The sequence below is a fragment of the Meriones unguiculatus genome, chromosome 3, assembly GCF_030254825.1.
Source record: "Meriones unguiculatus strain TT.TT164.6M chromosome 3, Bangor_MerUng_6.1, whole genome shotgun sequence".
NCBI lineage: Eukaryota > Metazoa > Chordata > Mammalia > Rodentia > Muridae > Meriones > Meriones unguiculatus.
Genome location: NC_083351.1, coordinates 17180517 through 17193623, shown reverse-complemented (window position 1 = coordinate 17193623; position 13107 = coordinate 17180517). Strand labels below are relative to the sequence as shown.

At 55.3% G+C, this 13107-nt stretch overlaps 1 protein-coding gene across 2 annotated transcripts in view; it reads right to left on the bottom strand.

Moving 5' to 3' along the window:
* The window catches only part of Man1c1 (mannosidase alpha class 1C member 1), a 128718-nt gene extending 117545 nt beyond the window's left edge, over nucleotides 1-11173 (bottom strand). Inside the window, exon 1 of one of the 2 annotated variants that reach the window (XM_060379323.1) lies at nucleotides 9834-11173. In XM_060379323.1, coding sequence (XP_060235306.1) covers nucleotides 9834-10358 — 525 coding nt within the window. In that variant the 5' untranslated portion in view covers nucleotides 10359-11173. The remainder of the gene's footprint in view (nucleotides 1-9833) is intronic. The other variant, XM_021643213.2, reaches the window with a different exon arrangement.
* Nucleotides 11174-13107: the final 1934 nt, after the last annotated feature.

Here is a 13107-nt window from a genome sequence, read left to right as displayed (position 1 = left end):
AGAGACGGCCTGGAAGGACTTGCTGCTCTTCCGGAGGCAGGGGGTTCAGCTCAGCTCCTAGCACCGTGTCTGGTAGCTCACAGCCACCCGTGACTAAAGCTCCAGGGGATCTGCTACCCTCCCCTGGCCTCCTCCGTACCCACACACATGTTGGATACACGCATACAGATACACACACATACACATAAATAAACAATAAAAATAAACCCCTTTAATCCCAGCACTCTGGGAGGCAGAGGCAGGCGGGTCTCTGTGAGTCTGAGGCCAGCCTGGTCTACAGAGTGCATTCCAGGACAGCCAAGGCTACACAGGGAAACCCTGTCTTGAAAAACCAAACATTAATTAATTAATTAAAAACAACACAGTTAAAAACAACAAAAATCAGGTGTTGTGGTACACTCACACAGTCCTGTGAATCCTTCACTTGGGAGGTAGAGACAGGAGGATCAGAAGTTCAAAGTCACCCTCAGCTACATATGAGTTCAAATCAGGCCTGGGCTCCATGAGACCTTGTAATAAAAAGAACACACGCACACAGCACACATAATTCTTTCAGAATGCAGACAGAAGAAAACCATGAGAACTATGAGGCTGTCACCAAAACGCAGATAAGGATTTTTTTTTTTAAACAATAAAACTATGCACAAAATCCTCATCAAAGTATTGGGACCAGTGCACTGGTTTAACTTTTTTTTTTTTTAATCGTCCAGCTTTGCCATAGTGACAGGATCGAAGGGGAAAACAGTTCCACCATCTCCGTAGACTCAGGGAAAGCATCTAACGGCGTTCGGCCCCACAGGCACCAGGACAATGGCTCAGTCCATCCCTGGAAGCCAAGCACAGTATGCACACCTGTAACCCCACCTCCACGGAGAGACACCGAGGGTCCCCGAGGCTCCCCGAGGGTCCCCGAGGCTCCCCGAGGGTCCCCGAGGCTCCCCGAGGCTCGCTGCCAGCCAGCCTAGCCAGGTTGGTGAATTCCAAGCCGATGACAGTCTCAAAAGATCAGGGCACAGTGCCTGAGGAATCAGATCCAAGGTTGTCCTCTGACTTACACACAGGCATGCATGCACACACACACACACCACACACACGCGCGCACACACGCACACACATGCACGCACACAGAAAACCTCTCAGCCCACAGGAATGAGGGGGAATTTATTTGACCTGACAAAAGGCATTAACCAGAAAACTACGCCTGACATTATGGTGATGAAACTTGGCTTGCCCACAGCTCTTACCCCTCCTATCTAACATGGAACCAGAGTCCTCACCAATGACAGACAGACAGACAGATGGACAGTAAGCTAGGACAGAGGGTGACGGCACCTGCCGTACAAGCCTGATGAGCTGCGGTCCATCCCCGGAACTCGTGAAAAAGTGAAAAAAGAAACTGGCTCCAGAAACGCTGGGCAGAAAAAAGTAAAAGCACACAAGACAATGTTTAAGTAAAAGATCCTAAGAAGCCTCCTGCACCCCCAATCTAATGGATTTAAGAAGGCCACGTGAGAGGAGGGCAGTTATGCTTTAAAGAAAAAACCTAGCCAGGTGTGGTGGTGCACACATTTAATCCCAGCACTTGGGAGGCAGAGGCAAGAGGATCTCTGTGAGTTCAAATCCAGCCTGGTCTACATAGCAAGTTCCGGGACAGGTAGGATGATATTAACACCCTGTCTCAAAAAATTTTAAAGAAAAATAAATAAATAAATAAATAAATTGAACTATTGTTTGCCTGGTCACTAGCAACAAATAAACAGAAAATTTCTAAAGAATAAAATTCATAACAGCGCAAAACTGTAGAACAGATACAGATCGCAGACTATAGGGCTCAAGCCCTGACCACTGAACACTACAAAGCTGTTTTGAGAGCAATTGAGGAAAACCTAGATCAACGGAGAGGAGATGCCTTCTCGCTGTCTTGTTCCCTAACGGGTTTCAGAGGAGCTTCATCCAGGCTGGGGCTGGCTCGGGGGTAAAGAGCACTGCTTCCAGAGGACCCGCGGTCAGGTCCCAGCGGCTCCCAACCACCTGTAACTCCAGTTCCAGGGACCCAATGGCTTCTGTGGCCTCCTGGCACAGACACGGATACGGTGTACAGACAGACAGACAGACACACTTACACATAAATTTTTTATTTAAAAGTAGTTTCCTTGTTCGTTTGTTTGTTTTACACAACGGTTGAACACTGGAAACAACCTAAAAATGCAACCACAGAGAGGCAGAGCCACACAAAGGAGCACACCCCAACTAGAGCGCCATGTGCCTGTGACAATTACGAAAACACTGTCAGCGAGGAAGGAAGCCTTATCCGCAGGGCACACACTGGCCCGCCCTGCTTATTTCATGTCCTAGGCTGTACTGATGCCTTCTGGGAGAAATCAGGATGGAGACGGGGTAGATGAGGGTCCCTCTGGGGATGGACCCTGAAAACAAGAAAGCTCTTCCCGAGGAGATGGAACTCAGCAAACTATAATTAGGATCTCTGCATTTCATCTGGGTGGTGGAGGCAGTGGCACATGCCTTTAATCCTAGCACTTGGGAGGCAGAGGCAGGTGGATCTCTGAGTTTGAGGCCAGCCAGGTCTACATAAGTGAGTTCCAGGACAGGGTACACAGAGAAACCCTGTCTTGAACCACCCCTCCCACCAAATTTCTGTGCCTTTCACTATATATAAACTACACTTATATAAACAACACCTACACCGCAAAGCTGTGGAAAAGACGAGAACACACAGAGCCAGCAACGCAGGGAAGAGTCCTGACCCTTCAAGACCTGGCTGCCCTGCACAGCAGGGCATATAGAGGCCACTGAGCTGGCAAGAATGACTCGTGTTCGCTGTGGTGCTGTGCAAAGTGACTGGGGTGGAAGGTGAGGAGGGGAAAAAACAATCCTCTGTTATGCGCTGACTGAAAACGGATGCTACTTAGTGGAGGCTCACCACGAAGGAGCTGACCCAGAATACGCCAGACAAAAGCTCAACTGTCCTTCCTCTGCCTGGGAGGGCCCTAGCCAAAGCGCCAAAGCTGGAGCCGGAGAGACGGCTCAGATGCTGTACAGAGGACCCAAGTTTGGTTCCCGGCACCCACATCAGGCAGCTCACAACTGCCTGAATCTTCAGTTCCGGGAGATCCAGTGCCCAGCAAGGGCACACATGCACAAAAATCCAGGCAGCCACAAAGGTGCATATATATATTTTTTCTAAATCTTGTGGGTGGAGGCATAAATTTGCCTTGAAAAAGTTTCCACAGATGGTACTAAATCTTACGGCCAGCCACTCCAGCTTTGAGCTTCAGGAAAAGAAACCACTGCTGAGGTGAGAGCCGGCCAGACCCCAGCATGAGGAAGGGTGAAGCTGAACGCCTGCCTCTCAGATTTGGGGGGCTCTCAACCCAAATCTTAGAAAACAGCCCTTCTAGGAGGGCAGCAAACACCTGTGGCTGAGCTACCGCTCTGAGGCCTTTGGTCTCTGTGGCTTTTGCTCTCTCCACAAAACAGGACTGATAAGAGAGAGCACTCTCCCCTGCACAGACCGCCTTTAGAAAACAAGATCTGCTGGAATGTGGTGCTTCAAGTCTTTAAACTAGCACTTGGGCGATGGGGGGTGGGGGTAGGAGGAACAGAGGCAGGTGGTGAATGTCCTTTAATCCCAGCACTGGGGTGGGGGTGGGAAAGCAGAGGCAGGTGGATCTGAGTTCGAGGCCAGCCTGGTCTACAGAGTGAGTTCTCGAGCTACACAGAGAAACCCTGTCCAAAAAAGAGAACAAGATCTATGCCTAAACTGTGCGCTAACTGGCCCCAGAAAGCAGAGACTGAAGGAGGAAGAGGAAGGTGGGACTGGGGTCCTCTGGCAGTCAAAATTCTTTGAGGAGTCCTTTGGGGAATCTGCGTTATCAGCCCTGGAAACAGAGCCAAGAAAATGCATTGGTTTTCCCTCAGTTATACAAACACTTGTGAGTCAGGCCTCTGCCTGAGGCTGGTGGGAAAGCAGGAGCCATTGCTGTCTAAACTGTGGGTGCGCCAGGCTGTTAACCCCCCCCACCCCCACTATGACAATCAGCCACGCTCCACATGTGGTCCCTGTCTTCCAGACGTGGAATAAACAGCCATGACTTCATTCAAGGCAAATGCTGTCTTGTATCCCAAGTTCATCATCCCACAGCTAAGCCCCTGCCTGTGTGGCCAACAGAGACATGACAGGAAGGAGAGTTTCCTAGAACTCCCACCCTGCCCTCAACTCAGGACAAAGATACCTGTGACGTCGCCGAGCCCAGGTGCCGGCACTCCCAAGGCCCAGTGCCCACCAAGACTACCACGCAGCTTCCCCATGCCAGACTCTGCGATCTACGAGCCTGATTTATTTTTTCCAATAAGAGAAAAGATGTAAGACCCTCTGAGCAAACTATGCCTAATATATATCACAATATTTATTTTTGGTGGAGTAACGGATCGCCCTTGCGGGGAAAGCTGGAGAAAAGGCATCTTGTGAGCACGGATGTAAATCAGTCACTCTGAATGCCTTGGGGAATCTATACCCTCACCCCCTGCTAGCTCTACTGTGGAACAAACAGCTGATTTCTTCACAGGCATCATTTTATTTCTTTCTTATCGAACACCAAAGACGGAGGTTAAGGACGCTAAGGCCCAGGAAGCAATCACTTCTCTAATGCCCGGTCCCCCAAAAGGTTGGCAACCCCGAGAGGAGAAAGCAGAGAACAGTCAGTGTGTTACAGTGGCTGCCGGGTCAAGAACAAGAGCTCAGAGTTCTCAGAGGAGCCGGAAGGGCGGGGCTGGACTCAGGAGGCAAGGCTCTTGAGGGATGTGTCCAGTTATTACAGCCTGTCTCCACCTACGCGAAATGAACTAACACAGCAAAGGGAGGAAGGAAACCAGGGAATGGGGAGGACCAAAGGTATCATTGATGGGTCCGAAAAAGCCAGCTCTTCGAGGCAAAGCCGTTTCGATCCCTGCTCATTCCTAATATTAATTATCCTGTGCGTCTCCCAGGCTCCGATTCCCATGCTACAAAGAACACGAGGCCTTTTAATTTCCCTACCTGTCCCTGGTACCAGTGACGATAAATCAAAGGTACAGAGAAACCACATATGACTAATGAACCAGCCTACTAATGAGGACCAAAGATCATTCGCCAAGATGACACAGTCACCTGTCACAGTCAGCAATATCTTGGAGGCTGGAGGTGGCAGGCCCCTGTAGCCGGGGGTGGGGGTGGGGGGGACTCTTCTTGCCGAGCCAAAGGCACTTTGGGACAATTAAAAAGTGTCCTCCAGGTGCCTGCTATACAGGCAGGAAAGAGTTCACTCACAGGAGCTCCACCCCCTTCAAATTAGTCTTGGAAAATTACTGATTTTTCTAGCCAACCTCTAGGGTTGAGCTGTTAAGCTCTTTAGACCCGGCCGGCGCTCCCTCTCGGCCTCCTTGGAAATCACAGGTGCTCCTGGGCAAAGATCCAGCCTCAACTACCAGCAGCCTCAGCTGTCCATTTACAGATCTGTGTGTGTGTGTGTGTGCGAGTGCGTGCGGTGCATGTTTTGGGGGGAATGGAGGCCAGAGGTCAGCCTCAGATGGTCAGGGGTATCCATCTTGCTTTGGTTTTTTTTTTCCCTAAGAACAGGAATTCTTTCCACATTTATTTCATGGCCTGTGGGCAGGGAGGCATTGCACACGCCACAGCACCTCAGCACGCCTGTGAAGGTCAGGGGACAACTTCTGAAAACAGCTCTCTCCTCCCACCATGTGGGTTTCAGGAATCAAATCAGGCTGTCAGGCTTAGCAGCAGCTGCCTTAAACCAACCTTTTTTTCTTTTAGCTGGGTCTCTCAGCTGGGTAGTAATGGCGTACCCCTTTAACCCCAGCATTCGGGAGGCAGAGGCCAGTGCATCTCTGTGAGTTTGAGGCCAACCTGGTCTACAAAGTGAGTTCTAGGACAGCCAAGGCTACACAGAGAAACCTGTCAAGAAATACCAACGGGTCTCTTCATCGCCCAGTAGACCAAACTGACTGGCCAGTAAGTCCTGAAGTTCTGTCTCAACCTCCCCATCCTCCCCGTGACTGGGATAAGAAAGAAATGCCAACAATCTCTGACTTTTTTTTAACATGGGTTCTGAGGTTCAAACTCAGATCTCCAGGCACTTTATCAACTGACCGATCTCCTCAACCCAATTTACAGACCTTTAATAAAGCTGAATTAATATCCAAATACCCAGGACAACTAAATGTCATGCCAGAGTCTAGGTGACGGGACAGATCCATAAACACCGTAGCAAATGGGGGGAGGAGGAGGGGGCATGGGGAAGAGAAGAGGACCCCCTGAATTCTGGTCTCTTGGCTTTACCATATCAAGACCAAGACCCGGACAAAGGTCAGAGTTGAAGCCAGGCTGGATTCTTCGATAGACTGCTGTGAGCTGACAGCCGAGAATCCAGGGCCAGCGGGACAAGAAAGTAGAAATGCAGTCCCAGGTTCTCTTTGCCTGGACTAGGCCTTCAGGTAGAGGAACCAGAGGAAACAATCCTTCCTATAATTTGTCCAACAGTACTCAGGGCTAGGAGGATGCCCCAAACCAGTGCCCAGTATCACGGTCCTAGATTGCTCATTCCCTTTGACAAAGGCTCCCTTCGTTGGGAGGACCAGCCATCGGCCATCGTGAGTTCAGAACAGTGTAAGTTATTTCCCTGGAAGGTGATACTAACAAGATGCCCGTTCCCAGCTCTTGTCACAAGTGAGAAAAGCCTGAACTTGGTGGTCCAGAGACCGTCCTCTGATGGACAAGGACCCCCATTCCCTATCACTCATGTCCAACCTGCAGCCCTCAGGCTGCACGTGTCCCAGGACAGCCATGAATGCATCCCAACACATTTGTAGATGACCTCATACCACAGCGCCAAAAAGCATCCTTGGGGGTCCGTACGGTCCTCAGAGCTGGAAGGGAAATAGTTAACAAGCCCTTCTGCACCCTTACCAACGTGTTCGCCCTTCAGGAGCCCAAGATGTAGAGACATTCAACCCCATCTCCCCATCAAACCTGAGCGCTGGCAATAACTAACCGACATTTAGGGCTATCCGTGGGTACAGGCTGGGACACAGTATCCATCATTGCCATCGAAACCGCAACGCCTGATTACGCTTGACGTCATGGGACAAGGAGGTGCAAGAACGGAGCGAGATCAACCCTAAAGTGTCCCTGACTGGCTTGGAAGTCTACAAAGGGGTCAAAGCTGGACCCGAGTCCACCAGCAGCCTATCACCCCTTCTTCATCCAGTCCTGCAGGAAGGTCCAGGCAGGAAGGGGCGTGGCTTAGCCAATGACAGACAGCTGGCGGCTAAGACACCAACCTGTGTTCTCTTGGTCCCCCATCTCCAACACACTGCTTTCTGCAAGGTTCCAAAATTGGGGGTCGGAGGGGATAAAGTAGTTCCCAGTGCAAGGATAACCAGAACCTGTGACTCCGACCCAACCCTATCAACAGGCCTCGCAACCACATCCATCTCTCAAACCAGAATGTTCACAGATACGTTTACTCGATCCGGAGCCAGGGGGTCCAGTTTCCACCCACCCTCATCCATCACCCTTCTCTGATTCTGTCCAGATGTTTATTTTCACTTTAAAAAAAAAAATCTCATCTTATAAGAACAGGACTCTTTCCATCTGATGCTATCTCTCCTCCTCTTGGGTCTAATCAATCCATGTCTGGAAATAAACAAGCCGGGGACAAATGCCACGGTCCCTTTCTGGAAAACAGGCACCTTTAAAATGACCCACCCGTAGGCTTGATACAGAGAGACGTCAAAGGAGGACCGTGGGCAGACACATCCAGCAGGCTGCCTCCTCTGGTAGGGCAGCAGATTAAGTTCTAAGCCATAGACTCCACCAATCATTTTCAGGATGGGGACCCAGGGCAGGGTTCAAATCAAGTAGCCTGAAAAGACCACATGCCCCCCCCCCAAAAAAAAATACTGTGACTACAGCTCAGCGGGCAGCCACCACTCTGAGGAGCTTGCAGTCTGCAAACAGAATGAGAAGGCTGTGGAAAAGCAGCTGCAAGGAACCACAGCGCGCCTCTAGCAGCCAGAGGTGTAAGGGGATGACACATCCCAGATCCAGACACCTGGCAACAATGTAGCCCTCCTCCCACCCGCAAAGCATAGAGCCCTCACACCTCCTACCAGCCCCAGCCCCTGCCGGCAAGTTGGGACCTCCAGCCTCTGCCAGGAACAAAGGCCCTCTCTGCATGGACAGAGCCAAGGTCCCCTCCGGCAGCCAGCCTACCCAGCCCCGTGCCCTATCAGTGAGGCTCTGTCTCGCCCAGGCTTTCAGAAGTGGGTCGCCGGACCTCTTCCGCAGTAGAGCGTTCTCCAGGCGTTCAGAGATCTTTCTGACAGTTTCTTGGCAGCTCTAGGCATCCCATGAGAAACGGCATGCATGCAACATATGTGTGATTTCACTGGGGGGGCTTCAGCCCGTCACGCAGGAGGTTCGGAGCAGTGGAAAGAGGCCTGAATTAAGACAGCTTTGGGACAGGGAGGGGCAGGCGGCCCAGGGGAAGGCCACAAGACAGCCTCTTAACAGAAGCGGGGAGAAAAGGTGCCTCTTGCTTAAAGGTTGCAAATTCTAGTCTTTGATTAGGCTTTGAGAGTTGAGTGAAAATTGGGGAACTGAGGCTCTCATGCACTCACACCATGGACTTGGCTTCTGCGTGACTTTGACTGTCCTGTGACTGTTTTTTAAGAGCCTCAAACAGGACCCAGCCCAGCACCTTTGGGTATGCACAGACCCATATGGAAAATGGGAAATGAGGTGGGTGCTGGGGGAAGGACACTCCCACGGAGGAAGAAGGCAGCCAAGTCCCCCAGTGGCTATGGTAAATCTTGGCAGGGGAGAGGCCCTAAAGGTGCTGTCTGCTCTCTCTAGAAATGGAAGCAGGCCTGCTGACTTCATGCAGTAAACTCAGAGGGCCAGACTGGAGCGACGCTTTCCTTCTGGGTGGCCAGGAAGGGGACAGCATCCCCTTCTTTCCAGGGAGGGGACCCGGGCCCACTGCTTGCTCCAAGCCCCCTTGTGGCCTGGGGGTGGCACTGCAGCCCCCTCTGCTAAGCTGGTCACACGTCTTGCACAGATCACTCTTAGCCTGGTTAGGGGAACTGTCTGCAAGCCATGTCCAGGCTGTGTTTGTTTCTGATGTCTCAAAACTAAGGCTGCGACTCAGAGTGATCCTTCCAAATCCCCCTGCGGCCCAGTCCTTATGGGGAGTCAGTCCAAGCCCCGCCTCATTAAGCCACTAACCTCAGAGCCTCTGTAACCCGACCACGGTGCTATTGATCATGCTTTCCTCTTTCACCTGTAATTATGTACAATTGTTGCAAAGCTCGGTAGAATCGGTTAGCAGGAACGCTCAACACCCTGGTTTTCAAGATGATGAAAGGATTACAAAACAGGACACCAAATGCCTCACACACACCGGCTTCCCACAGTCTTCTGGGGCTTAAGAGAAGTCAGGACTTAAGGACACACAGCGAGGGAGCTTTCCAGTGCCTCCCTTCTGTCCAAATGCAAACTAAGGACCTAGAAGCCGCTTACGAGCAGCCCACCAGGGCCGGGAACTCAACAGGAGAGATGCACCCAGAGGCTGGGTAGGGGCCGTGAACTGCACCCCTCGCTCCCCCAAAGTGTGCACGGAGGAGAGAGAGTAACGGGAGAGAGGCGGCGCTGCAGGTGCCCGAGGAGGTCGCAGGTGGACCGGGAGCCAGGAGGGGCCGGGGAGGGGGAATGCTTGCAGCCAGGAGTCGGGAGGAGTGTGCTGGAGGACGCTTACCTCTTTGACTTTCTCTCGCTGGGCTCGCACGAGACTCTGGGACTCCTCGCTCTCGTCAGTCCTTGTCCCCAAGACCGGGTGCCGAAGGCGGCTGCGGAAAGCGTTGTAGTCGAAACTGAAGCGGACGCTCTCCTCGCGCGGCCGAGGGGCCGCGACGCTGTTGCCCTCCTCCCGGGGCCCGGTGGGGCGGGTGCGCCGCAGCCAGCCTCTCCTGTGGAGGACACCGACCGGGCGGCCGGGACCGTCCTCCCCCGGGGCCGGCGCGGCCGGGGCAGGGTTGGGAGGCGGCTCCTGCTCGGGCAGCGGGTGGTGTCCGGGGATTTCGGCCATCACCTCCAGGCCGGGCTGCTGGGTCCGCGAGGCCGAGAAGAGGCGCTTGAGGCGGGAGGAGTGGGGCAGCAGGAACAGGGCGCCGAAGCAGAGGGTGACGAGGCCGGAGAGGAAGAGCAGGAAGAGGAACTTCTGCGGCAGCCGCAGCCCCCACGGCGAGGCCGGGGCGAAGCCCGGCACTTTCCTCACGAGCATCGCGGCGCGGCCAGCAGCGGGGGGCGGTCAGCTCCGCCCGGGACGGGCCCCCCGGAGTCCTCAAGGGTGGGAAGCCAAAGCGCAGCGGCCGGGGTCCCCGGGTAGGGCCGCGCACCCCGAGGCCGCCGCTCCGGGAGCCGCCCGAAGTTCAGGGAGTTTGGAGCAAGTCCTCCCGCGCGGGGGCGGGGGCGGGGGCGGGGGCGCGGCGGTCGCGGCGGGGCCCGGGCGAGGGGGGCGGCTCGGCTGGAGCCCGGGCCCGCCGTGCGCCGCAGCCTGCCCTCCGCCTGGTCCGCGGAACCCGCGCCCTCCCGCTCTTCCCGCGCCGGAGCCGTCACATCCCGTCCGCGACGCCCTCGCCGAGGGGACGCAGGACGCAGGCCCCGACCCGCCGGGCCCCGAAGTTTCAGCCTCTGGAGCAGTTTGCCACCGGAGCCCCCGGGGCTGCAGCGCCAGCGCCGCTCCTGGAGCGCGCGCCCGGCCGCCGGTGACGGAGCAGGGCCCGGCGGTCGGGACCCGTCCACAACTTTGCTCCGCCGCGCGCAGCTGCCGCTCCCGAGGCTGCGCGGGACCCGGGGGCTCCGGATGCTCGCGCGGGCAGAGGGATGCCCGGGAAGCGCGTGCGAAGCCTGCGGCTGGCCTCGATCAGCCCAGCGCTGGGAGGCCGCCGCTGCGCCCAGAAGCGCGGGCTCGGGGGCCGCAACTCGGGAGGGCGCGGGGCTCCCGCTGCGATCACCTGTTCCCGGCCCCGCAGCTCCGCTCGCCACGCAGGCTCCCCCGCCGCAGCTCCAGACGGGCGGCCGCGGCTCCGGCTCTCACTGCGACAGCGCCGCCGCCCCGCCCCCCGCCGGCCACGCCCTCAAGCCACGCCCACACGCGCGCCCCGCGCCCCGCCTCCCCTCCCGCCGCGGCGCCGCGGCCCGGCCAATGGGGAGCCGAGCCGGGAGGGGTGGGCGTGCCGTAGCCTGGGCCACGCCCCCCGCTCGCGGTCCTGGCGCTGCGCTCCCCCATCCTGCTGGCTCCAATGGTCCAGCTGCGCGCGGTGGGGAGGGCGGGGTACAGAGCACAGCGAGGTCATTGGCTGCCGCCGAGGGATCCCCGTTGGGCCACCGTCACCCATTGGTTTGTGCCCAGCTTTCGCCGGACTCCGAGCGACCGAGACGCCCCCTCCACCGCCCACCTCCGCCTTTCGCCGCTCCGCGTTTCGGTCGCCCCGGGAAGGGCCGGGAGACCAGGTTGGTCCGGAAGGCTCTGCCCATCGTCGGGCGACCCTGTCGCTGCTTCTCAGCACCTGCCGGGGATGGCCAGGTTGCTGGTGGCCAGGGATGCTCAGGGCTCAAACCAGCCGCCGTGGTCCAGCTGCTTCGCGCTGGGGGATGGGCATGGCTGGAGCAAACTGGAGAGCTGTGGCCGCGGTTAGGTCTGGCTGAATCAGTATCTCCAGGGGTCCTCGCAAACCGCCACCAAAACGTGGCCAGGGTGGGGTGAGAGACGCTCACATGAGAACCAAAGAGAAAGAGGGGGCAGACAGAGAGACGCAGCGACCTGGACGTATGCGCGGGTCATACACAGGACATGCATGTGTGTGCACATTTGCATTTTTCGTGCTTACAGAGGCTGCCGTGTGGGCGCGTGCTTGCATGCAGACGCACGCTTAATATCGGCACGGACACCCTCGCCATCGTGCCAGCGTGTACGTAGACACGTCTGTATTAGCAAACATTGGCATGTGTGCAGGCGTACCCACAGACACGTCCACAGCCCACACAGACACAGGCATGTGTTGTCAGACACGTGTACCCAGCCCCAAGGCACTGGCAGCCACCGGCTTCAGTCTGCGCCCTCCTGTGCCGTGGAACTCACCGAGGGCGGAATGCGCTGCTGTGTGGGTCTGTCATGCAAAACAGTCCACAGAGACAACAGCAGAGGGAGAGGAGTAACAGGCCAAGGGGGAAAGATCTGCTTTCAGCTGCAGTTTAAAGCGAAACTCGGCTTTGACAATCCTGCAGGGAGGCCTTTCCCACGGAAGAGGCAGGCCGGGCAGGCCCTCGCCTCAGAAATCTTGCTTCCTCCCCGAGGCCTGCCACAGATGGGCCGCCGAGACTTCCTCCTAACCCTGTCCAAGCTGTTGCCAACACACCCACTCCTGACATTTAAATACCCCTGGCATATAAATTTCTCTCCACCGAAAAAATAAAAGATAAAAGACCGCTGTGGGTAACAGGTGCAAAGATTTTGGTCACTAGAGATGAATAATCCCTCCGAACACACCTAGCTTAAATGTAAATTTTCTACTTCAAATGTTTCAGCCTCTTACGAGCTTGGCTGTCAGGAGTCAGTTCCCTGGAGCTAAGCTAGTGGATGGGATAAGCATGTGATGCTTGGATGCAGGAGCCCAGAGGTCTAGCCTGGCCTCCTCCACGTCTCCTTTACCTCAGCTTCCCACTGCATCCCACAGGAAACTGTTGGCATGTACTTGCAGAACAAGGCAGGGACCACCTAGACTTTAGTGTCAGCTTCTCTAACATCGTTCCCCACTGAGTGTGTGTGTGCATGTGTGTGTGTGTGTGTGTGTGTGTGTGTGTGTGTGTGTTGGGGGGAGGTTCACTGGAGAAGGTGGAAAACAAAATTTTATTTGTTTGTTTTTTACAAGATAGGGTTTCCCTCTGTAACCCTGGCTGTCCTGTAGACCAGGCTGGCCTTGAACTCAGAGATCTGCCTGCCTCCTGCCTCCCAAGTGCTGGGCTTAAAG